Source organism: Mustela lutreola, chromosome 11, assembly GCF_030435805.1.
Source record: "Mustela lutreola isolate mMusLut2 chromosome 11, mMusLut2.pri, whole genome shotgun sequence".
NCBI lineage: Eukaryota > Metazoa > Chordata > Mammalia > Carnivora > Mustelidae > Mustela > Mustela lutreola.
Window position 1 is genome coordinate 69,423,231 of NC_081300.1, and position 22,702 is coordinate 69,445,932.

General features: G+C 52.2%; 1 protein-coding gene across 1 annotated transcript; it reads right to left on the minus strand.

The window, feature by feature from the left end:
• Positions 1-869: 869 nt before the first annotated feature.
• On the minus strand, positions 870-21,067 carry SEC14L2 (SEC14 like lipid binding 2). The gene is made up of 12 exons (XM_059140552.1): positions 20,898-21,067; positions 18,643-18,718; positions 14,111-14,154; positions 13,649-13,708; positions 13,198-13,386; positions 12,067-12,162; positions 11,874-11,934; positions 11,434-11,517; positions 8,199-8,305; positions 7,957-8,096; positions 7,639-7,808; positions 870-2,478 (listed from the first exon to the last, which is right to left on the minus strand). Exons 1-12 carry the CDS (start codon positions 20,949-20,951, stop codon positions 2,348-2,350), a joined length of 1,212 nt encoding a protein of 403 aa, XP_058996535.1. The 5' UTR covers positions 20,952-21,067; the 3' UTR covers positions 870-2,347.
• Positions 21,068-22,702: the final 1,635 nt, after the last annotated feature.

Genomic DNA, 22,702 nt, shown 5'->3' on the forward strand with positions numbered 1-22,702 from the left:
CACTAAAACCGTGAATCCTTTGGATTTTGGAGGTATCAGGCAGCGAAGAAGTAGAGAGGGCGTCCTGGGTTCAAATCCCAGTTGTGCCACCTATTTATCTACGTCTGTAAAATCTACTAGTAGCCCATATTTACTGAGTGCTCACTTGTTAAGGTTCTCTTCTAAGCGCTTTGCACATATTATTTCCTTGAACCTCTGCAACAACTCAGGGCCATAAGCACAGGGTTGAAGTGTGGTACCCAGTAGGCACTTATTTTATTAAAGAATTGGCTTTTTATTATCAAATAAAGATGAGGGAAATAAGACCATTAGTTCAATATTAACGACTCCATTTGCAGCCCTGGGCGTCTCTGTCATCGTATGGTCGTATACGGCAGCCAACAGCCGGGTCAGCGGCGATTCGAGACCAAAAGCGCTCTCCAGCCCCGGAAACACCGGTAGTGCTGGCGCGGAATTAGGAGACGGTCCCTAGCACCACGTGAGCGTCTTTCGTCCGCTTCCCTCCCACTCTGTGCCCACCGCAGGCGCTGCACGTTCTCCCCAGACCCGCACAAATCCGCGCGCTAGAACCTTCGGGCATGTATCCAGAAACCGGGCGGGGCGGGGCATCCGCCCAGACCTTGAAGGCGGCCAGGAGGCCCCCTGGTGCCCTTAACAAAGATGGCGGAAGATATTCCATCACGTGGACCAATCGGGAAGCAATCTGGTCATTGGGCCTCATGGGAAAGCGCGCTAGAGGGGAACAGTGAGGGGCTTCTGCGCGTGCGCCCCAGCTGTTGGCGACTATGTGGTCCGCTATTGAGGCATGAATCTTGACTGAGTGAGGGGCTTCGAGGAGGGAGGCGGTGGGCATTGACTTTTACTCCCTGTGTACTGAATGTTGCTTTATTCATTGGTTAATTTTCCTAAGAGAGCGCTGTAAACCAAGGTCAGGATGATGCCTCCTAAGCGGAGTAGCTGAGGCCGGCGCAGCCTCAGGCCGCTCCGGTCAGCTCCAGCCCTGCTCCCTTTTCCCTCGGCTTCCCCAGACCATCTCCCCACGCTGGGCCGGGGCGGGGGTGGCTGGCTTTGGGAGGGAAAGGAGTTCCTGCGAGGGCCTGGGGATGGGGGGGGGGGCGCTCTCCATTGTTCGTTTGCGGTGTGGAGCGTTGGGTTATGTGCTGTGGTTGCCCGCAGGGTCCGTGCCCTCCAATCCGTGGTCGCTGAGGGCCTCCTTGGCCATCCCTGCTTGTCAGTGTGGACGGCGGGGCTGGGGGCCTGCGAGGCTATTCGTGCCTGCCCCCAGATGCCGGGCCAGCCTTTGGCCCACTGCCCGGGCAGCCTCCCCGCCAGACACCAGGAACCCAATGCTCCCGCCATATGCCTCCAACAGAGACGGGACTGCCAGAGCCTTGCTGAGGTCACTCAGGAAGCCGGCTGACCGGCAGGCACCGTGGGAGACTCAGACTAGAATGGCTTTCACTGAGATCTACTGTCTTAATCCCACTTGTCATTTTTGTGTGGGGTGCTCAAATGGAGAGTTGATGAAAGGCTGACAGCACTGAGAAGGGGAGGGGGGGTTAGAAGCCTCAGGATTCACTCCCACCCTTAGCCTCCTGGCCCCATCCTGGAACTGGGATTTCTGGAAGTAATTTTCCTGTGCTTTGTTTGCATTGCAGGACAGTGGCTGGGTACAAAATTGCTGTCCTGAGAAGCTCTGAGTCACTGACAATCAGTAATTAAAGAGACTGCCGGTGGGTCCCAAGTCTCAAGGTGGCCTCTCTGTCTGCCCCTGAGTGGGAAGATCTATACTGACTCAGGCCATCCCTGAAAACTTGTGGGAAAAGCCAAAAGGTCCCAGCCTTGGAGATAGAAAGTTTAGAAGAGCCTTTGAACCCCCACCATAATTCTAGCAAACTGCTACCTTGCTACTCCTCATAATGATCTAGACTTAACATTTTCAATTTGGGAGCAAGTTCCTCCCCTACAGCTGGCTTCCCTGAAGTGTTAACAGAACCTTCCCCCCGTTTTCTAATTTCTGCCCTGCTGCCACCCACATCTCCCCCTGCCCCCCACCCCTTCCTGTCTCAACTGTCACTGGACAGGTGATGTTGGCACAGCTTATAGGATGGTAGATCCTATCATGGTGCCCAGCCCCTGGGGACCCCTGAGTAATTTGAGAGGAAGGAGACCCTGTCCTGCTGCTCCCCCTCTTCCTAATTCTGAAATGAAAGTTCCCCAAATCCAGCCCAAGATCTTTCTTGTAGCCCAGCTTTTTTGGGCATCTGGGTACTGGGAAAATGACTGCTACAAGGGACAGAAACTGACGGAGACACAGAGGGAGCCACGCCTGCTGTGGGAAGAAGCATTACTTCGGGGTGACTGCCCCCAACTGTTTCATCTTCTCTTCTGAGGCCTTGTCCGGAAGCAGGACCTCCACAGTGAAGCTGACCTTCTTGGCATGAATGAAGCTGTAGGTGTTGTCAAACCGCAGGACATCTGAGGGGAGGCAGAAAACCAGACATTCAGGCAGTTCTACAAAGGACAGCGATTTTGTTGACTGAACAAGGCAGTGTGGTACGTAATGAGGATAAAAGGTGACATAAGCAGTGGTCCCTCACCTTCTGAAATTTAAGCTGGGTGGACAAGATATTCACAGAAAGAAAAATAAAAAACAGAACATGCTGAGTGCCAGATGAGTGAGAGAGCCACGTCTGTCACAGCTTGGAAGGAGAGGGCCTTGTTAAAGGCTTTTCGGAAGAGTTAGAACTTGAACAGCATCAATTGTCATAGTAATAATGGCAACAATGGCTATGGAGGTGTCTCAGCCCTGGGTTGGTAATCTATATATACTATTATGTTATTGCTCCAAATAACTCAGCATTAGTCCTGTTTTATAGCGTATAAAAAGGAAGGCACTGTGTCACACGGTGAGGAAGTGATGGAGCTGGAATTTCCTTCTGACCGGCATCACTGCCTGTCTTGGGCCCCGGAAAGGTGAGCCCCGTTCAGGTTCTGGTGAAGGTAAAATACCCGGAGTTTTTGAGCCAGGAATTGATCCCACAGAAAGATAAACGGACCAAGATGTGCCCTGCACCCCTGTTTATAATCCTAAAAGATTTGGAAACCTCAAAACGGGTATGGAGTTGGCAGAGAAGGCTTTGAAGCCTTGGCCAAGAAACAGACTGCTTTTAATCTAGCCCTTTTTGAGTTGTTCCCTTTCAGTCAAACAGCCCTTCAAGAGAACAGAGTGTGAGAACAGAAACACTGGCTCTGCCCTTTCCCTATCCTGGTCTTCTCTTACTTTTCCCAGGGGAGGAAAAAAAATTAAAGCAAGCCCCCCCCCCCCCGCCTCCCAAAAGTGTATTTATTTTTATTTATTTATTTTTTTTCCAAAAGTGTATTTAATCCTGAGATTTAACCTCACTCCTTTCTTACCCTAGTTAAATGCATAGTTTAGACATTGGGTAGACATAACACCCACACTTTCTTCATGGTGTAAAGTATTACTCATCAATTTTCTCTGTACCAGAGGTCTTTCAGAGCCAGTAGTCCCTCTGAAAAGAGGGACACTTCCTCAGTGCCCTGGATGACAGAGTCCCAGCGACCAGAATCGGTCATGCTGGAGGAGAGGTCTGAGCTCCTTGGATCAAGCACCAGGGTCGAGATGGCTCTGCTTTGCATATTCTGCTCTCAGAAACAAGGAAGGGGCTGTTCAGAGGTCGAGGCCTAAGGGAAAGTAGAGTTCATGAATTGCGTGGTTCATTTTGACACTAATCATATGCTGACAGACCTATAGAGCCCCCCCCCCCCACAGAGATCCTCTAGGCTAGGGCTCCTCAACTTTTGTTGGGGAACTGACCCCCTTGAGAATCTGATGAACGCACCCAACTGTAGATCCCCTGGAGCCCACCATGGACTCTTGGGGGCAGGGTTTCCCAATGGGAAAGGCACCATTCTGAAGAATGGCGGCAAATAGCTGTGATCATCCACTCTCATTATATATGGAAACAAATACATATTCTAAAGCAGCTTCCTTTTATTTCTCCTGATGGAAGATGATAATGCTTTTTAAATTATGTGTTTAGGTGGGTTATGTTATCCATGAATTTCATTTCAGAATAGTAAGAGGGATATTAAATGCTGTATGTTATAAAAAACAGGTGTTTGATCTTTAAGGGAGTCTATAAACCCCAGATTAAGACCTCCCTCGCTCTAGAAGTGCCTGGCTGGCTCAGTTGCTAGAATGTACGACTCTTTCTTCTTTTTTTATTTTTAAGATTCCATTTATTTGACAGAGTGAGAGACAGTGAGAAAGGGGACAGAAGTAGGGGGAATGGGAGAGGGAGAAGCAGCCTCCCCGACAAGCAAGGAGCCTGACGCAGGGCTCAATCCCAGGACCCTGGGATCATGACCTGAGCCGAAGGCAGACACCTAACAACTGAGCCACCCAGGCGCCTGGAGATTTTGACTCTTAATCTCAGGGTTGTGAGTTCAAGCTCCACACTGGGCACGGAACCTACTTAAATAAGTACATAGATAAAGAAGACCTCCTTCTGTAGCCCACTCTTCTCATTTTAAGGAGAAAGAAAGCAAAAACTAATTATTTGGAGAGTTGGTGGCACAGCCCGGCTCAGAAACCAGGCCTCCTGGAGCCTAGCTGGGCTCTCTTGCCCCCAGCACTGCCTGGAAGTACGATGGAGCCTTCACCCCGTGTTTGAGGCTGCCTGTTCCACCTCATGCACTCCTGATGGACAAAGTCCAGATCTTTTCTGCTGAATCTTCTTTCCTAATAGAGTATTCTACACTCCGGCCCCCAGGAAACATTACTCTAGAGAAAATAAGTGAAATCAATTCAGACTTTGTTTCTCCTTCTCCCTACTTTAAGCACACTTGGGCAAGGACCAGACCAGCCTGGGGAGGATTAATGTGCTCTTGCCATTGGAGGCTGGCTCAGAGTTTTAATTTCTCCACTGGGTGATTATGTTCTACTTTGCAGGGAGTCGCCTGGTTCTTCAAGGGCACTGCCCTCCCACAGGTGAGCTTGTAACCTAACACTGGGTTCTCTCTGGGCTCAGGTCTAACCTGAGCCGTGGCTCCAGGCAACAGCTGATCCCACCTCATTGTCTTTCCACCTGGGAAAGGGACGTGGGTGCTGCGACCTGCCTTTAATCCTCCTTGGAATGGGCAAGAAGCAGCACCCAGTCAAGGCCCTGCATGCAGATAAATGTTCCAGCTGGGAATGTAACCAAGAAGAGCTGAAATAAATTTGGGGTTTGCAAACCTAAGCCTGATTATGGTGTAAGGTATCCTGGTCCTTTCTCAGGCTGCCTCCTTCAGATACTACAGACAGTCATGGGCAATGCTGGAAAATCCTGGCTGCACGATCTCAGGTAAATTACTTTCCTGGTCCAGGACTACTCTCTCGTCTGTCACATCAGGGACAGACCTGATCATCTCTAGGGTAGACTATTGCCTAGAGATCTGGACCAGGACTTTAGGATTCCCTCATGTCTTCCGTCTTCTGGTGTGTACATTAACTGCTTTGTGGGAGAGATAACATCCCTTCTCTATACCTCAGCTTCCCTGTCCATTAAGGGGAAAAAAAAAAAATCAAGCTTAGGGGGACCTGGGTGGCTCAGTCAATTAAGCATCTGCCTTCAGCTCAGGTCATGATCCTGGAGTTCTGGGATTGAGTCCCACATCAGGCTCCCTATACTTGGCAGGGAGTCTTCTTGTCCCTTCTCCCTCTGCCTCTCCCCCACACCAACCCCAACTCATGTTCTTACTCCCTCTTTCTCTCAAATAAGTAAAATTAAAAAAAAAAAAAATCAAGCTTTGGGGCACCTGGATGTTTTGGTTGGGCATCTGCCTTTGGCTTGGGTCATGATCCCAGTGTCCTGGAATCAAGCATTGGGCTCCTTGCTCCTTGGGTAGACTGCTCCTCCCTCTCCCTGCTGCTCCCCCTGCTTGTGCATGCTCTGTCAAATACATAGAAATACATTTTTTCTTTAGAAAAAATGGGCGAATCCTCTAAAAAATTCAAACTTCTTTATAAAATATGTGCCGTGGATAATAGTAGCTGGGCTAGTGTGCCAGGCCTTGTTCTTGTTGAAGCATACAATAATACGCCTTCTCCTCCAAGGACCTGGCTGCAGGCTCACTAACAAGAATATTCCTCCCCAGGGAGCCATACCACAGAGCATCTGTGAGGAAGGGGTGGTTGAGACGGAAGGTTGCCTGGCAGGTGGGGAAGTACACAGCATCGGAGGTTGGGATGATGGTATGAGAGATATCTGTGCCCCTAGGAACAGGGCACAGGACTTCTCTCCCATCTCCAGGACCATCTCCAGGATGGCCCTTATCCCCGCACAGGTCTTGCCCTAAGGATAATGATGTCTACAGTGTGTTGAGTGCTTGCTGCACACCAGGCATAAGTGCTGCCCATTTAATCATCATGTATCCCCATGAGGTGGAGAATTTGATTCCCATTGTAGCAATCAGGAAACTGAAGCACGGGGAGACTAAGTCACCTGCCTAAGAACTAATCAGTAGGCAAATCCAAGTCAGCTCGATGATGAAGCCCTTGCTCTCACTGATTTTCCACGCCCAGCACATTGGCTCTGATAGAAAGGAAACGGAGATTTGAAGGGCTTTTTGTGTGCATGTATGTGCTTTTTCTGCTTACAAATGTAGTACATGGTCATTGTAAAATAAGCTAGTTGCAGAACTAGTGAAAAAATAAAGCCCTCTAGAAGCATCCTACCATCCCAGAGATAATCACCATTACAGTTAGCATACATTCCTCAGAATTCTTTTCAATGTATATACTTAAGAAGAAAAAAAAACCAAAGTGAGTGTATACCATATGCTATGTTTCATTCTTTTTTTTTTTGACATGTATTAGACCCTTTACATTTCAATTTATTCTCCTGAATGGGTATAATGTATTTCATGTACCCATGTACCATAATTCATTTAACAAGACCTTTTTAAGGTCATTTGGTTTATTGCCAGTTGCCCAAGGCTGCTAAGAGCATCCTTTTACCTCTATTTTTGTGCCTTTGTGTAAACATTTCTGTAGGATCCATTTCTGGAAGTAGAATTGCTGAAAAGGAATTTTAATTGATACTACAAAGTGGAGGGATGTAAAACACTTCCAAATGCCTGTTTGCAAAATAAAGGGGGGGGGCCATTTGCCATTCTTCTTATTCCTCCTGGCTAAACTTCTGTTTGTGTCCTGTACCCAGTTTTTGATCAAGTTGGAGATAAGCTCAGAGGGGTCGGGACTGGGCTTTTCAGCATTCTGCTCACCTCGGATCCCTGCCCCCCACCCAGGCAGTTCTGCCTCTCTGACATCTTTGGAAGGAGCATTCTCCAGAAACGTTTGGTCACGGTCACAGATCCAGTTAAACTTGGAACAGAGAGCAAGTATTCTGGACCCTCGTGATCACCTAGGACCATGACTCACCTCGACCTGGAAGTATTAGGTCAGAGATCTGCCCTAGGTTCACTCCCTCATCTGTGTAAGGAGAGTGTTGAGCTCATGGAGCCCCACATCTAGTTCTCAGAGTCTGACAGCCTAAATCCATGGAGCGAGAGGGACCCCAGAGGCAGACAGCTAGGGAAGGGGCTTTAAGCCAAGGGAGGGAGACTTACAGATGCCAGGATCGCTGCAGGTGAGGGTCCCATCCTCAGGCACCAGATGGGCATTGTACCTCTGATTGGAAAGCACCTCTGTCATTTCACCTGCCCGCTGCCGCTCCCCCATCTTGGTCTTCAGGAAAATCCCAAAACCGATGTCCGAACCTTCCGATGTGAACTGCCACCTGCCGGGGACATCCACCCATTCAGACCTGATTTTGTCTCTGTGTGCACTCTGTGGGTCCTGCCCCCAAGGCTTCTCCCACTCCAGCCCAACCACTAGCACCCTAGGGCTGAAAGGCACAGGTTGCCTGTCGGGGTCCAGAGCACTACCTGAGGACACAGCCAGGGAAGAGGATCTCATACTCCACTTGGTGGGAGGAGCCACGAGAAATCTGCACACTGTGTTCATACTGCTGTTTCACCTGATCTCGCACATAGTACTTCTTAGGGATGTCGCCCCCATAGTTGATCTAGAAGCAGGGCACAGAGTGAACTGGAATGTGCATTTGAGCCAGGCTTCCCTGGTGATCCCTAGTCCTTCTGGGTTCTTCAGGGGACTACACAGCCCATACCTTGGACTTGCACTTGGGGTTTCCATCAGGATCAGTCATGGTGCCCCCATACTCCACAGGCAGCTGGTCAGGGCTGATATATTTCAGTAAAACCTCCTTCCAGTTTGCTGGCAGCAGGGGGAAGGAAGGAGGGGAAAAAAGGATCACCACTAGGCAGGATTGCTTCACAGCCCTAGCGGTCAACACAAAATGGGCAGGAAAAACCTGTCTTCCCCAGCACAGAAAACACTAACATTAGGAGCCGGCGATGTGCCCACAGCTTTGCTGGGGGGTTCAGGAGGCAGCATCACCCAGAGGACTGCCCTTTCCCTGGACTAAGAATCAGAACCCCTGGAGTCCGTCTCCATTGCCTCTGACCCATTGAGCAACCTTAAGTAACGTCACTCTGTGCTGAGCCTGATTCTACCTGCCCCACGAGGCTGCGGGGGTGGGGGGAGTGAAGGGAACTAACTACTTGAGAGGATGTCGTAAACTATTAACTCCCTACCTGTATGAGAGTGTACGCTCACTCGCAGGCACGGGGTACAAATATCTGGTGTGCAATCAGAAGTAACAGAATAGAGGGAAGGGCATCCCACCAAGAGGGAACAGCAGGAAGGCCTGAATCAATCTGATTTTTCCTGCTTAGACTGAGGGGTCTAACCACATGTCTCATCCCCTGCTTTCACCTACACGTAATCGTGCTCAGTCGTGACTTACCGACTATACCACTGTCGAGTGGCCCCTTAAATGGGGCTCCCTTGGCTTTACCCCAGCCACGACTTTACTTACTTCTGCTGTTTTTCAGGCTGTCTAGCTGCCAGTGACTCGGCTCTTTTTTTCTTTCCTTTTTTTTTTTTTTTTTTTTTTTAAATAACCAAGCCCTTTCCTGACTAGGAGAGTTTGACTCTAGTGCCACCAATGCTGAGAACCATTTCACCACTCCAAATTCCTAAACCAGTATCAGCTAAGCACAATATTTTGATACTGGAAACCTTTCTGTGCCAACTCTATAGACCATAAATAGGCAGTCATGGGGTACAGACCCAGGGTCCTCGGCTGTGGGGACTGGCTAAAAGCCTCATAGAGGCTGCCCAGGGTCACCCAGCCCTTTGATTTCTAGGGTCCTGAGACCACACTGTTAGAACTGTTGGAAACTGTTGGAAAACAGCTTCTGTGGTCTTGGTGGGACATGTAATCTGTGCTTCCTAAGCAACCCTGACCAGCCCAGCGTGAATGTTTTCCATCTTCTCTTGAAGAACTGGTATCTTCTGAGCCTGAGGCAGGCTTGGTTGAAAGGGTTTTAGGTGTGGGCGGGAGAACAGTCTGCTGCCAGGAAACCTAGCCATCTCCTGCTCATGGTGGGCGGTAGCGGCAGCAAAGCCAAAAATCATTGGAGCCTTTTGCTCAGATTTTGTATGTCTTCCCCCAGCTCAGCTGGAGAGTTGGAATAAGGCCAGAGGAGGGGCCCTTCCCATATTACAGAGAGAGTAACTGAGGCAACAGGAAGCAGAACTTGTTGCTGCCAGAGTCAGGACCAGAACCCAGAAGTTCTGAACTTTCCAGAATGCTTCACGCCTAATTTGCATCGGAAAGATCTCCACTTTCCATTTGTCACCTAGCGGTGAACATCCAGAAACCTTTAGAATCCCTATTACCTACCCCCAAGGTCAATTCCATAGGCAGCACCTGGCCTGACACAAGCCAATGCCAGTCTACCTCTCTGGCCTTTCCTTCCTACCAATTCCTCCTAATGCTCTGGCAAAACTCAGCTCCTCTCTGTTCCTGGCTGGCTTGATTCCTGTGCATCTTCCTTGCTGGCTTCTCCTTGTGCCTTGATGTCCTCTCAGCTCCCCTGCATATCCAACCTGTGTCGAGTGTGACACTGCCAAGCTCGTCAATCACTCCTTCTCCCTGGTGGGCTCCTCTTGCCGTGCCTGCCCTTGAATTCAGTCCCCAGGGTTCACTCTTCCGTGGGCAGTCTTTACTCTCAAGTTCTTAGCTGCTGCCTATAACTGCTAACTCCCAAATTTTCAAACCAGAGTCCTCACCTCAGCTTCAGACTCATGTATCCCCAGTCTCTGTGCATCTCACAGACTCCCCAGACTCAACATCAAGGTTATGTCCGCCGGCTGAACTAAACACACCAGAGTCATTGCAACACTCAAGTCACTCACACCAGCCACCAGAAAGTCATTCTGGATTCCTCTTCCTCCCTCCCTATGCCCAGTCGATCTTGTGGTTCTGTTGTTTTACTTCCTAAGTGAGTCCCAAATCCCTCCTTTCCTCTCTAGCCCTACCGCCACCGCCCAGCTTGGGTTTGCAACAGCGTACAAACCTAGTACCTGTCCTTCACAGGCATGCCAGTCATATAGGTCTCCATTTAAAGTCTGATCCTAGGGACCCCTGGGTGGCTCAGTTGGTTAAGCTGCTGCCTTCGGCCCAGGTCATGATCCCAGGGTGCTGGGATCGAGTCCAGCATCGGGCTTCTTGCTCAGCGGGGTGCCTGCTTCTCTCTCTCTCTGCCTCTGCCTGCCACTCTGCCTGCTTGTGCTCGCTCTCTTTCTCTCCCTCTCTCTGGCAAATAAATAAAGTCTTAAAAAAAAAAAAAAAAGAGTCCGATCCTGGTCCTTCCCCACAATGTCCCCATTTCAGAACTCTTCTCTGGTTCCCAACAGCCTGTGGAGCTGTGTCCCAGCTTCTCAGCACAGTGCCCTGGATTCTCTGTGCCTGGCTCCAGGCAGCCTATCCAACTGCACCTCCCCTCTTGCCACGTGCTCTCCAAGACTGCCTGAGCCGTGGTGCGCAAGGCCTTCACTCAGTGCTATTCTTTCTGCCTGGTGGCTTCCTGCCTGGCTTCATGGGACTGCCTCTTACTCATGCCACAACACTCAGCTGAGGTCAGCATCTGGTCCCACCTGGGTGTCTGGTTGGGAGGGCTGAGTGCCCCTAGTCCTTGTTCCCACCCACGCACCCAGGGTGCAACTCCCCTTCCCCAAGAGGGCCAGGAGCTCCTCAGGGGACTCTGATACCCCTTTGTCACCTAGTCCAGGTCTGACCCAGGGTAAGCGTGCATCAAAGGAAGCCCCTAATTGGAAGCAACCTCTCTGCTCCTATGACCTCCGTGGCCCCCACTTGCTCTTGGATCCTACTGCTACCATCAGCAGAGGAAGCCTTCACCCTAGCCACCTCTAAAGCTATCCCCAGTTTGGGTCACGGGCCAACTGGTGGCACTGGAAGAGTCTGAGCTACTCACCCCCCAGGACCATGATCTTCTTGCGGGTGTCCTCACTCAGGAAGGGTTTGATGAGGTTGTAGGCCACAGGAAACAGCTTGGGGGCTGGACGAGAGAGCAGGTGTTGTGAGACCCAGAGCAAAGCCCACTCTGTCCCTGACAGTGTCCTCCACAGCCCTGTGTCGGTCAGCCCAGGGTGGGAGGTTTGGCACGGGCACCTCTTTGACTTCTGGCTTCCCTGTCTGGACAGCAGGTCTAGTCTTCCTGTGTCACCACTCTGAGTGGTTCCAAGGAGGCAATAAATCCAAAAAGCTTTGTGAATCATAAATCCATCTGCCTATGTCAGGGGCCCTCAGATCTCCTCCTCTGGCTCACCCCATTCCACTCTCCCGAATCTGTCTCAGGAACATTTGGGGCCCTCCTTTCCCATTTGACTTCATCACAGGTAGTTCCCAACTTACCTTTAACAACGAAAAGGCGCTTCAGTGTTTCAGGGTAATTTTCCTCAAACATGCAGAGAAACTGAGGAAACAAAATCACTGAGTCCAGCACACCCTGCCTCTCCCAGGCCAGACGGGACCTCCTAGCAGAGGGGCCTACTCCCCTCTGCTTTCTCTCCTCCTCCCAACCACAACCCCCAGCTCTGCCCCTCACCTCCCCATAGGCCTCTACTGCAGGCTTCCAGAGATGCTTGAGGCCAAGCCCCTCGCAGTCATAAATCAGGGTGATGGTCTCCACCTTCTTCCCCATCTGCAGGGGATAGAGAGGAGAAAGTCACAGCAGGTTGCTACCCTGCAGAAGCCTACCCCAGTTCAGGGCAGGAAGCTGATTTGCTGATGTGCCCGTAGGGCGACCAGATCTGGGCAGGGCCATATCTAGGGTTTTCCAAATTGAGATAAGCAGCCCCAAGGCCAGAATTATGGCCAAGGTTAGTCACTCTTCCTGCCTAGCTGTCCTATTCTCATCCAGTAAACAACTGGGTGGATCTAGGTTATATTTGAGGTCTCTTCTGTTCTGCAGTTTGACCTGATGGCCTCCCTCTTCCTCTGTGCATAGCACCTGGTAGGGCTCAGTCCATGGGACCTCGTCCAACCTAAGCCCTGAAGGGTGTCCATCAAACACTTCTCCGCATCCGCAGCCTATAGGGTCTCTGGACACGCTAGGCTCTCAGTGCATGTTCGTGAACAACAGTGTTGAAATGTTCCCAAACCTATGACATCATTTCGCTGGATCCTTACGCAGGCTCAAGAGAAAGGCAGGAGAGAAGATCCAGCTCTCTCTTTAGCCTTTTTCTTGGAGAGGGAGTCACCTGTCCTCTCTTTTTCGAATACAGAATTAGAGAAGCACAGACTCTCAGCTCATCTGCACCAGAGGTGCCCAGATACTTATCCGAGGAGAGGCTGGGCCATGACAGAGATCTTACCAGTGCCTGGATGAATGAGAAATGCGATGACAGTATAGTATGTTATTTAGGAAACTACATTTCTCTGATTTAAAGGACAGCCCTTCATTCTGAGACTATGATTCCTATGATTTGGGGGTTAACCAGGACAGTAGCAGCCAGTACATTTTCTTTTTAAGTCCTTACTTGGAAAAAAAAAAAAAAAGTACAAATCTGGCAACGTGGGTCCATCCCTAAAACTTGGAGATTTCACTCGTCCGTGAAATCCAAACGTCCATGTCTCAGCCCAGAACCTGTGCTTAAATCCCCATGTGACACGCCTGCTTCTGTTGGATCAACTCCACGGTGGTGAACTCACTCTTCACCATGCTAAGACCACTCACCTTTTTGGTCTGGCATGCACACTCCTGCAGGAGCCGCTCGCAGTCCCTCATCTTGGTCTTGAGCAAGTCCTGTTTGGTGGCTGAGAGGAGCAGCCCCTTGGCATCCAGAGGTCCAATGATATCATACCAGATGGGACAGCCATCCAGGTCATAGCCACACATGCCCCCTGACAGATACTGCTGGACCACCTGGGCAAAGACACAGACCAGGCCCCCACTCAGCAGGCCCATGGGCCTGCATCCTGGGGCCTTCCCATAGGTTCATCAGGCTCTCCCTCCACAGCCTTTCCCCCTGGGTGCCAATGGATACCCACTCTGAGAACCATTTGGGCTCACTGGGCATTGTCAAACCTTTCCTCTTGAGGGCCTCAATCCGACGGCCTTGGGATACAGACTGTGGGTGCAACAGACCTAACTAACACAGGTTTGGGGCAAGATCATTCATCCTCACCTCGGGAGGCTGCCAGCTCGTGATGTTGTCAATGTCCTTTTGCTTTCGGAACTCCACGTGCTGCAAACATAGAGATAGGGCTTTAAAAAAAAAAAAAAAAAAAGGCAGGGGTAGTAGAACCCCTTATAGGCATCTAGCAATAGGTGACACTGTGTCCCAGGTACATCGTGAGAAGGCAAGTGGTGGGACTGGAAAAGAAGGCACTGCCTGTTTCGGAGATCCAGGCAGAACAGATTGTAATTCTTAGCTGGACCAGAAGTATGCAAGCTCTGTTTCAGGGAAGGGAATGCACTTTGTCCCAAAGGGATAAGGCTGTAACAGTGGCCAGCTAATATTCAGATTGGCCACATGAGCCAGAAGCTGTGATCAGGTGGGCAGGGTGGGCAAAGATAGTCCAACCCCAGTGTGATTCTGATGGGTGGGAACCGAGACAACAGTGGGCTATATCTAAATGGAGCTCACCTTCCGGAGCATGGCCTCAGACTTCTGCAGGTCGAAGTTTCTTGCTGTAACAGGGAAATGTGGTCAGGGTTAGACCAGGGGGCTGGGCATCCAAGGACAGGGAGATTTCCCTATTCCCTATTCCTGGGCTGGCTCCTCTCCAACTTCATCCCAGCTGACATCCAGATGACCCCACATGTAGAAGCTTAAGAGGAGGAACTCCACTAAGGGGTTTCTACAATACCACAGCCCCCAAAGAGCAGGTCAAGGATCAGGGCAGGTGGGTGCAGCCTTGTAATACTGGGGTCCAATGAATTTTACCCTCGTGGATACAAGAGGTGAAAGATCTTATCTCCTATCAGGGAAAGTGAACCCTGGATACCGTTATCATTCAGCTTTCTCCCTTTATACAAAGTTAATCTCCTTCGTTTTCTGAGAACTTGACCCCTAGTTCAAAGATGAACATAGCTGCCCTGTCATCTGGGGTGGACCTGGCAGAACATCCCAGGATGATAGAATGGTTGATGAGCCTCTGGTCAACCTTGCCATATTTTCAAAGGATCCACATATACCCTAATGGGACACAGAGGGCCCTCCTCTCAGGGCTCCTGGAAAACTTCAAAATTAAAGAATTCACCTGGGCCAACTCTTCATTTCATGCTCTCACCCCAAGTCATCCTGCTCAAGCTTGAACACGAAGAACTCACTGCCCCCCGAAAGCCAACTGCTTTCAGATAATCTGAGTGGCCACTTGCACTCGCACTCCTTGTTACACTGAGCAGAGACCCACAGCTGAAACGCTCTGAGAGTAGGGTCCCTTCCTCAGCCATGTGACAAGTTTTCCAATATGGGTGAATTTTGTGCTGCTCCCTGCATGCCCTTGGCTGTCATGTTGCCCCTCCATGGATCCTTCCTCTGACTGTTCCTCGCAGCCTGGTTTCAAGTCCATTCACAGGACTTCCCTTTGGATGTTTCCCAGTCTGCGAGCGCCCTACTTCAAAAGCGCGCTCCATGGAACTGTGTGTGCGGCGCGAGGTGTTGCCTACCCTTCTCCAAGAAAGCCTGAGAACTTTCTTGGCAACAGTCACACTCTTAACTCAGATGGAGCTTACAGTCAACTGAAACTCCCAAATCCTTTTCAGCTGTGCTGTTGCTAAGCCTCCAACCCATATGTTGTGAGGTGGTTTTCTGGATCCATCCCTATCAGATCTCATCTTGTGACAGCTCACTCCAGTTCATCCTTTAAAGAGTTTCTGAGATCCAGACTCTGACCAGTTTTGCCAACTGCCCTATGAACTGTCCCTCCCATCCCTATGTCCTCTGTGGATCAGACTGCCATCGAGATCTGCTGACAGCCCTGGGACCTGGGCCAGATAGGCTGCCCTCTGGACTATCACTGGTCCCTTAATCACTGATCTCTGGGAGTGGCCAAGCATATTCCCTGACTCTGCTATCATGAAATCAACTCCACTGTCCTGCACCCAAAGGGTGCATCTGTGGATTGACCAATGCCATGCCCATCATCATCACTGCTGGACACCCATTTATAGAACTGAACGGCCTTTACTCCTAGGAAGTTTCTTTTGTTGGCAATCTTGCACGCACTGTTGTGGCAGCGAGGGGCACCTTGTAGAGGCATATAATCTGGGTTTGACTCTCAGCCCGTCCCCATTCTCCCAGTCTGACCTTGGACAAGATACTCCACATCACCAACTGAATCATCTATATGATCTAGAAACACATGGAAAAAAAAGTAACCTACTGTCATGATGGGGGAGCCCAGTTGGTCTGTGAAAGTGGGCGAGGTCCATAGGAACAGGAGTGGCAGTAAAGCGTGAGCCCCCCTCTCTCCAGACAGCTCTCCAGTTCACCCGTATCTGCCAAGCTCCAACAGCCAGGGTCTTCTCTCTTTTTTTTTTTTTTTTTTTTTTTTAAGATTTTATTTATTTGACAGAGAGAGATCACAAGTAGGCAGAGAGGCAGGCAGAGAGAGAGGAAGGGAAGCAGGCTCCCTGCTGAGCAGAGAGCCCGATGCGGGACTCGATCCCAGGACCCTGAGATCATGACCTGAGCCGAAGGCAGCGGCCTAACCCACTGAGCCACCCAGGTGCCCCCAGGGTCTTCTTTGAAAACCCTCCCCGAGTTGCCACTTGGCCGTGGCAGTATCTGGCCCAATGCCTCCCTATGCCTGCTGAGTCAGGCCTCTCCAGGGCTCCTGTGCCCTGGTTGGGGGCTTAGGTCAATGTCAGAGATGACCTAGGAGCAGCTGTCCTGGGTCCTGATTTGATAACTTCTGAGTCCTGGTGAAGGAGACTCCAACCTGCTTTGCCCCCTACCTCCCTGACAACGCCCTATCTCCCCAATATGCACACAGTTGCTATTGCCTGTGGGTTTTCATCTGGCCTTCGGACCTTGCTGGGAAGCCCAGAGCTCAGCCCCAGTCAGGGGAAAGCAGTAAAGACTTCTGTGCCTGCTCTCAGGGCGGGGGCCAGGGGGTGGATGCGGGGAGCAGAAAATGGAACCCATGTGAGGGGAAAGGGGCCAAGAGTGAAAGCCTGAGCTCACACCTAGGTTAGAGAAAGGCATTCTGTTGGCATGCACTTTGAAAATGTTTCCTTTAGAAGCAAAGGTAGAGAGGGAAAAGGTTTCCATTAAAAAAAGGGCAACAAAAGCCCTAATTGAAATTCACAGTAGAGTCTGACAAGGCCCGAGCTCCTGCCCAGGAAATGTGAGGCGCAAGTAAAGTAGTGAAGAGACACTTCCTCTGTCTGAAGAGGCCAAACTTGGCTTTGGGCGGGGCGGCGGGGCAGGGGGCAGCCATGGCTTAAAGGAGAGAGTGCTGGCCCGGGACTCTGAGGCCCTAGGTTTCCACCCAGATTCTGCTCCTCATTAGATGTGTGCCTTCCAGGATGTGCCTTCCCCTCTCTGAGCCTCCAATGCTTCAACTGGCAAAAAGAGGATGACAATACTCTTTGATATTCTTGCAAAGAGAGGGGTTATCCCAGGACTGCAGAGTTGGGAATGTCAGGGAAACCAACTGCCAGGAGCCCAGGCAGCCTCCCCAAGATAAAAGGGCTGTGTTATTGTTCAGCTCTCTGAAACCACACGTCTCTACCTACCAGCAGCCCGGTGGTGTCTTTGATCATCTTGCAGCTGGCCCTTTAAGGCAGCACAACCTTCCCACGCTGCCTACCCACCCGCTTCTAGCTACAGTCCTTCAGCAAATGCTGGACCAAAATATCCTCCAGCCCTCGACTGGCTCCACTGCGCCCCCCTACTGCCCCTCCAACCCAATCTGAGTGGGCTGGAGTGGGGGAGGGGGTTGGGGGGAGGGGGGGGAGGCGTCTCACAACATTTGTGGGGGGATCGGGCAAGTGGCACTTCCAGAGGCACACGGAACCCCCCATGGCTTTCCTGGCTTTCCTGCCCTGGGGTGCCTACTAGCAGTTCCCCAGAGTGTACCAGCTCCATTTCTGGGCAGAAAAGAAAAATACATCCCTTCACCTGTCCCAGGACCCCTAGGGGATGCATATGTGTGCCTGTGTCTATACATACTCAGGCATGATGTGTACTTTAATATTTGGGGCTATCGTCCTACAACACAACCGACTCTCTACCAACCTTACGCGGTAGAATTTTCTCTATTATTTCAATGTCTGGTATTAAAGTTTCTATAAAGAAAAAAAACTGTGTCACAGGAACTGGAGAGGGTGGTGCATGACTCGAACCACAGGAGAGGAGAAGAAAAAAAAGAAAGGGGAAATTTCAGGAGTCGGGACAGGGGTTTAAGTTGGACTCTGATGTGAGGAGAAAGCTGTACCCTTCATTAGCACAGGCAGGGTTCTGTCATGTTACATCTTGCGATAGGCAGGGCACCCCATCTGGTCTTGTTCTACTGGAACTAGATGTAGTTCCTAAATTAGATGTGCACTCCTGGCCCACCTGCCACAGCCAGGCCAGGACAGAGCTGGAACTTGAACGTGGGGCTCTGGAGCTGGGTGGTGGCTCGAGCAGAATCTTGTCAACAGAGGTCAGGCTGAGTGCCCCCCACAATCCCCACCCAATGCACTCTGCTCCTCCAGCAAGCTGCTAAAACAGCTGGCCTGCCATCCCCAAAAGGCCCCAGAGGAGGCCAGCCTCTCCTATGGATCTGCACTCTGGTTCAAAACTTGGTTCTCCCTTTGACTTCCCACACACCTGGGTCTTCCTAGGCTTTTCCTCAACCTACTTCCCCAAGCCCACCAGGAGAGAGGATTTATGGAAGGAAAGGAAAGTGCATTGGGCTGGGAGTCAGCCCACCACGTACCACCTTCTCTCTGCCTGTGGCTCAGGTGCTGTGTGACCTGGAGCAAGTTACTTCAGCTCTCTGAGTCCCACTGTTGTTATTCCACCCAATAGGAGGGTCAAGGTTATATAACTACACGAGGCTCTCTTGGTTCTAATGGTTGAATTCTCCAGATTCTCAGATTGCGAGGGGCAGGGTTTCCGGGGGTACCATTCTGCTGCCCAGAATGAGACCCTGCCCCAGCCTCCCACAGCCCCTCTTCCCTCACCTCGGAGCCAGCGCAGGAGAAAATAGTCATCTGGATTCGGCAGGGTGGGCAGCACATCCTGGACATTCTCCCGAAACTGTAGGGAGAGGTAGGAGGGTGAGTGGCAGGTCCCCTCCCTGACCACCCCCTGCCCAGGGTTCTCTATAGGGACTCAGCTGGACCCCGCCTCAACACGGGTCAACTCTGCAGACACTGGCTGAGCACATGGGTGTACTCAGTTGCCCTGGTGGATAGCAAGGAGGTGGCGGGAAGGGAGTAACACATTACCCCTGCCTGTCTGTACGCCCTTCCACACTCCGGTGTGGCAGGCAGCCATAGGCTATCCCTGCTAACTGTGATAGTAGACACTTGGGGATGTGCCACAATCAAAGATGTCTGTTCACCAAGCATTCCTTGTGTACCCAGCACTGAACTTGGCACTTATCTTATTCATGCCTCACTCAGAGTCCCTAGAGGTACTACTGTCCCCATTTTACAGATGAAGAAATTAGAGCTCAGAGAGGCTAAGTAACATGCCCAAGGTTGAACAGCTAGTGATCAGCAGGGCTGGGATGCCACCCTGCCCCCTGCCCCACGTCTGTCCAAGGCAAGAGGGTGCATGCTTTCCACTGTAGTCTTCTGCCCCATGGTCATGGACTGGTGAGCAATGGGCTGGGGAAGCGAGGGAAGGAAGAGTCTGATGGTGCCGGGCCCAGGAAGACGGTGGTCTCATCCTATTCGAAAAAAGTTTGTGTTGTGCCTGAAGGACTTCAAAGGTAGCAGAAGGAGGGAGGAGGACAAACCAGGTGGGAGGGAACAGTTTCAACAGGAAGCCACGAAGGGGGAAAGGGCAGGGAGTACCAAACAAGAGAAACGGACAGTGACCCCAACGGATGACTATATCCACCTCCGACTGCTCACTGCCCTGTAGGTGAGCACACACACACACCCCATGCTCTCCCCATGCCTCCTGCTCCCCACCCCTCACCTTTTTGTAGTCACCGACCTACAGGGCAGCCCAGGAGGGGACCAATGAGGACCTGCCACCTCTGTCCCTTGCTGAGGTCAGCCAGGGACACAGATCTTCCCACCCCATCCCCTAACAGCTCCTGGACTCCCAGGGAAACTGCTCCTCCAGGGCCCAGGCCTGAAGCAGCCCCTCACCAAGGACCCTAACCCAGCCCCTGGTTTCCAGTTTAATCACCACCTAATCCCCTCCTCTGCCTGACGTCCCCTGCAGGTCAGCAGTAAAATCTGAAGCCTCCCTATCCAGCCTCACCAGGATGGGGGAAGGCCCAGCCTGGGGCAAAGCCTTCGTGGGGTTGGTGCCTCAGCCCCACTGTGTGGCAAGAGAGACATCTGTCCCCCCAGAAATGGAGAACTCCTTGGCTGTGGAGCCCCCTAACCTGGAGACCAGACCCCATCAATTCTGGGTCCCAGTACAGCCAACCTCCCCTCTCCTACAGGGCAACAAAGAGTAGATGCAGTTGGTGGACAGAGGCTCCAGCCTTCAAACTCTTGCCCCCTCCTCTGCCCAAGTGCCCAGGCAAAGCCAGGCTTACCTCCCAGCCTTCTGAAGAGCCTCTGCCCAAGTTGCCAGCCAGGGAGGGGCCTGAATTGTTGGTCAGGGAGGCCTGGTCTGAACTCAAACTAACCTCAACCCAATGAGTCACCCATAGGATCCCAGGCTTCACACATGAGGGTGCTCCCTTCGACATCGTGGGGTCCAACCTCTCATTTCCTTTTACCGAGCAGCACACAGAGGAGGACGGCTTTTCCCAAGGTCGCAGAGAGACCTGGTGCCCCAGCAGGGGCTCTCCAAGTGTCCTAAGGAGCTGTCAGGGGCCTGTTTGTGGTGCCTAGTGCCCCTACAAGAGGAAAACCTCCCGGAAATGGGAGGAAACCCGAAGCCCTACCCCTGCCCCGGCCCCCAGGGCCCGGCTGCCAGTTTCCAGAATGAATATTGCCTTTGTGCCCTCGGCTGCCTCCGAGGGCTTCCAAGCAACCGCTTCTTCCCAGGTGGCACCAAGGGCTCGCTCGGGGATGAGGCTGGGGTAGCCAAACTTCCCCCCGCCCCCGCAGGGGGTTGCGGCGGGCCGCTGGGACGAGGGATGCGAGGCGTCAGGTGCCGCGGGCCGCAGCTCCCTCCTCCGTCCGCCTGTCCCGCACGGTCGCCCGCCCCCCGCCCCGGCCCCTTCCCGGCTCGTTGCAGCCGGAGGGCGAGGCCCTGGCCCGAAGGGGGGCCCGGGGGGTGGGGTGGGCGGGGGACGTCTCACCTTGGCCAGTGCCTCCTTCTGCTTGGGACTCAGATCGCCGACTCTGCCGCTCATCGTGGCTCGGGCTCGGGCGCGGCGGTTGCGGCAGCTGATGGAGCACGGGCTCGTTCTCCGCCGCCGGAGTAAAGTCCCAGCCTTTTGCCGGGGCCGCGGGGCGGGCGGCCAAGCCCCGCCTCTTAAAGGATCCCGAGGGGTGGAGTGGGGAGGGATGCGCCGCGCGCGGAAGCCTCTGGCGCGTCCGTCTCTGTCCTCCTGAAGGCGGAGACCCTGGCAGAAGGCGAGCAGGAGTGCCCACCCGGGCTGAGGCCAGTGGACATTAGAAAGTCAGGAAATCTGGGTTCTAGTCTCAAATCTCTCTTTAGCTCGCTTTCTGACCTTGGACGAGACACCTGTGCTCCCTGGGCCTCAGTTTCCCCGTTGAGATGCTATCTAATGAGCTCTCCCGAGTTGGGGTCCCATAGTCCAGAACCTCACTCTCCCAGATGGGAGGGAGCTTGCCCTGTGCCACTGGGTGGGGGGGGGGGGGGGGGACACAAGTCCTGAAGCCTAGCATCGATCTGCGCCCTGTGATGGACTGTGGTATTGGCCATTTCTCCCCGGGATCCTTGCTCTTTTCCTGTTTGCCTCAAGTTTTGGTCCACTGCTGCCAACCCAGCTTTGGAGCCTCTCCGTGTTGACAGGCATTCCCCTCCACCTGTGAGGCAGTCAGGCCTAAGGGACAAGCAAGCACAGACCCCCTCTCCCCACCCAGGGCCCTGACCTCTGCTTCCAACCTTCCCAGCTCTCGAAGAGCTGCTCCTGAGATGCTCACACCCACCCCTCCTCGCAGGTAGGAGGGCTTTCTCTCTTGGAGTCAGAAGGCCTGAGTCTGAACCCTACATCTTCCACTTCCGTCTGTCAGACTCCAGCAAGCGGCTTCACTCCTGTGAACCTGAGCTTCTTCGATCACTCCACAGGAGGTGATTTGATTTCAAGTCAGCTTGAGAGGATCAAGTGAGCTACTGTACCTAAGTCGGTCAGCACAGGTGGTGCCTAGCCAAGGGTTCAGGTCTGTGATCCCGCCCTACTCCGCCCTGCACAGCCTCCCTTTGCCCCCTGCCTGGCCAGGCTTTGGCCTCTGGGTAGGGTGAACATGCAGGAAGTCGCAGGAAAACTCAGTGAAAGCCACCCTGCGGTCCGCTTACCTGCTTCCCCTGCTCCTGCCCGGAGGCTAGAGCTGTGGGTTCCTGTAACTGCAAGTCTGACTTGTGTGATGGATGCCTCCATGCCCTCTGACTGTCCTGCCATGCCTCACAGCCCCTTCCTTATCCAGTGAAGCCATTTCCTCCTTTCTGAGTTCAACCACATACTCTATTGTTACCTCCATGATAGTAGCTGTTCACATGCCCTGGGCCATTCTTTCCTCTTATTGTGTGCCAGGCCCTAGGCACTGTTCTGGGAACCCTGAAATGAATCAGACACTACCTCCCAGAGGTAAAATATGGCACCATCATCCAGAATATAAGAGAGATAAATGTGTCAAAGAGAGTAAGTACTTGGGAGGTTAAAAGAGGTGAATTTGCTTTGTGTTCTAAGAACCCTAGAAGGCTATGTGGAGTGAGTGGCATTGGAGCTGGGCCCTAAAATATGGGGTAGGAAGGAAAGGGAAAGGAAATCCACTCATTCCCTGCTGGCACAATGGCATAAGCCAAGTGTGGATGGTTGACGGGAAGCAGAGGAAGAATAGGCAGGGAGGACCCACAGAGAGACCCTGTGTGGCCCTGCTTAGCAGCATCATCCCTGCTAGAGTGTGAGGTCCTTGGGCA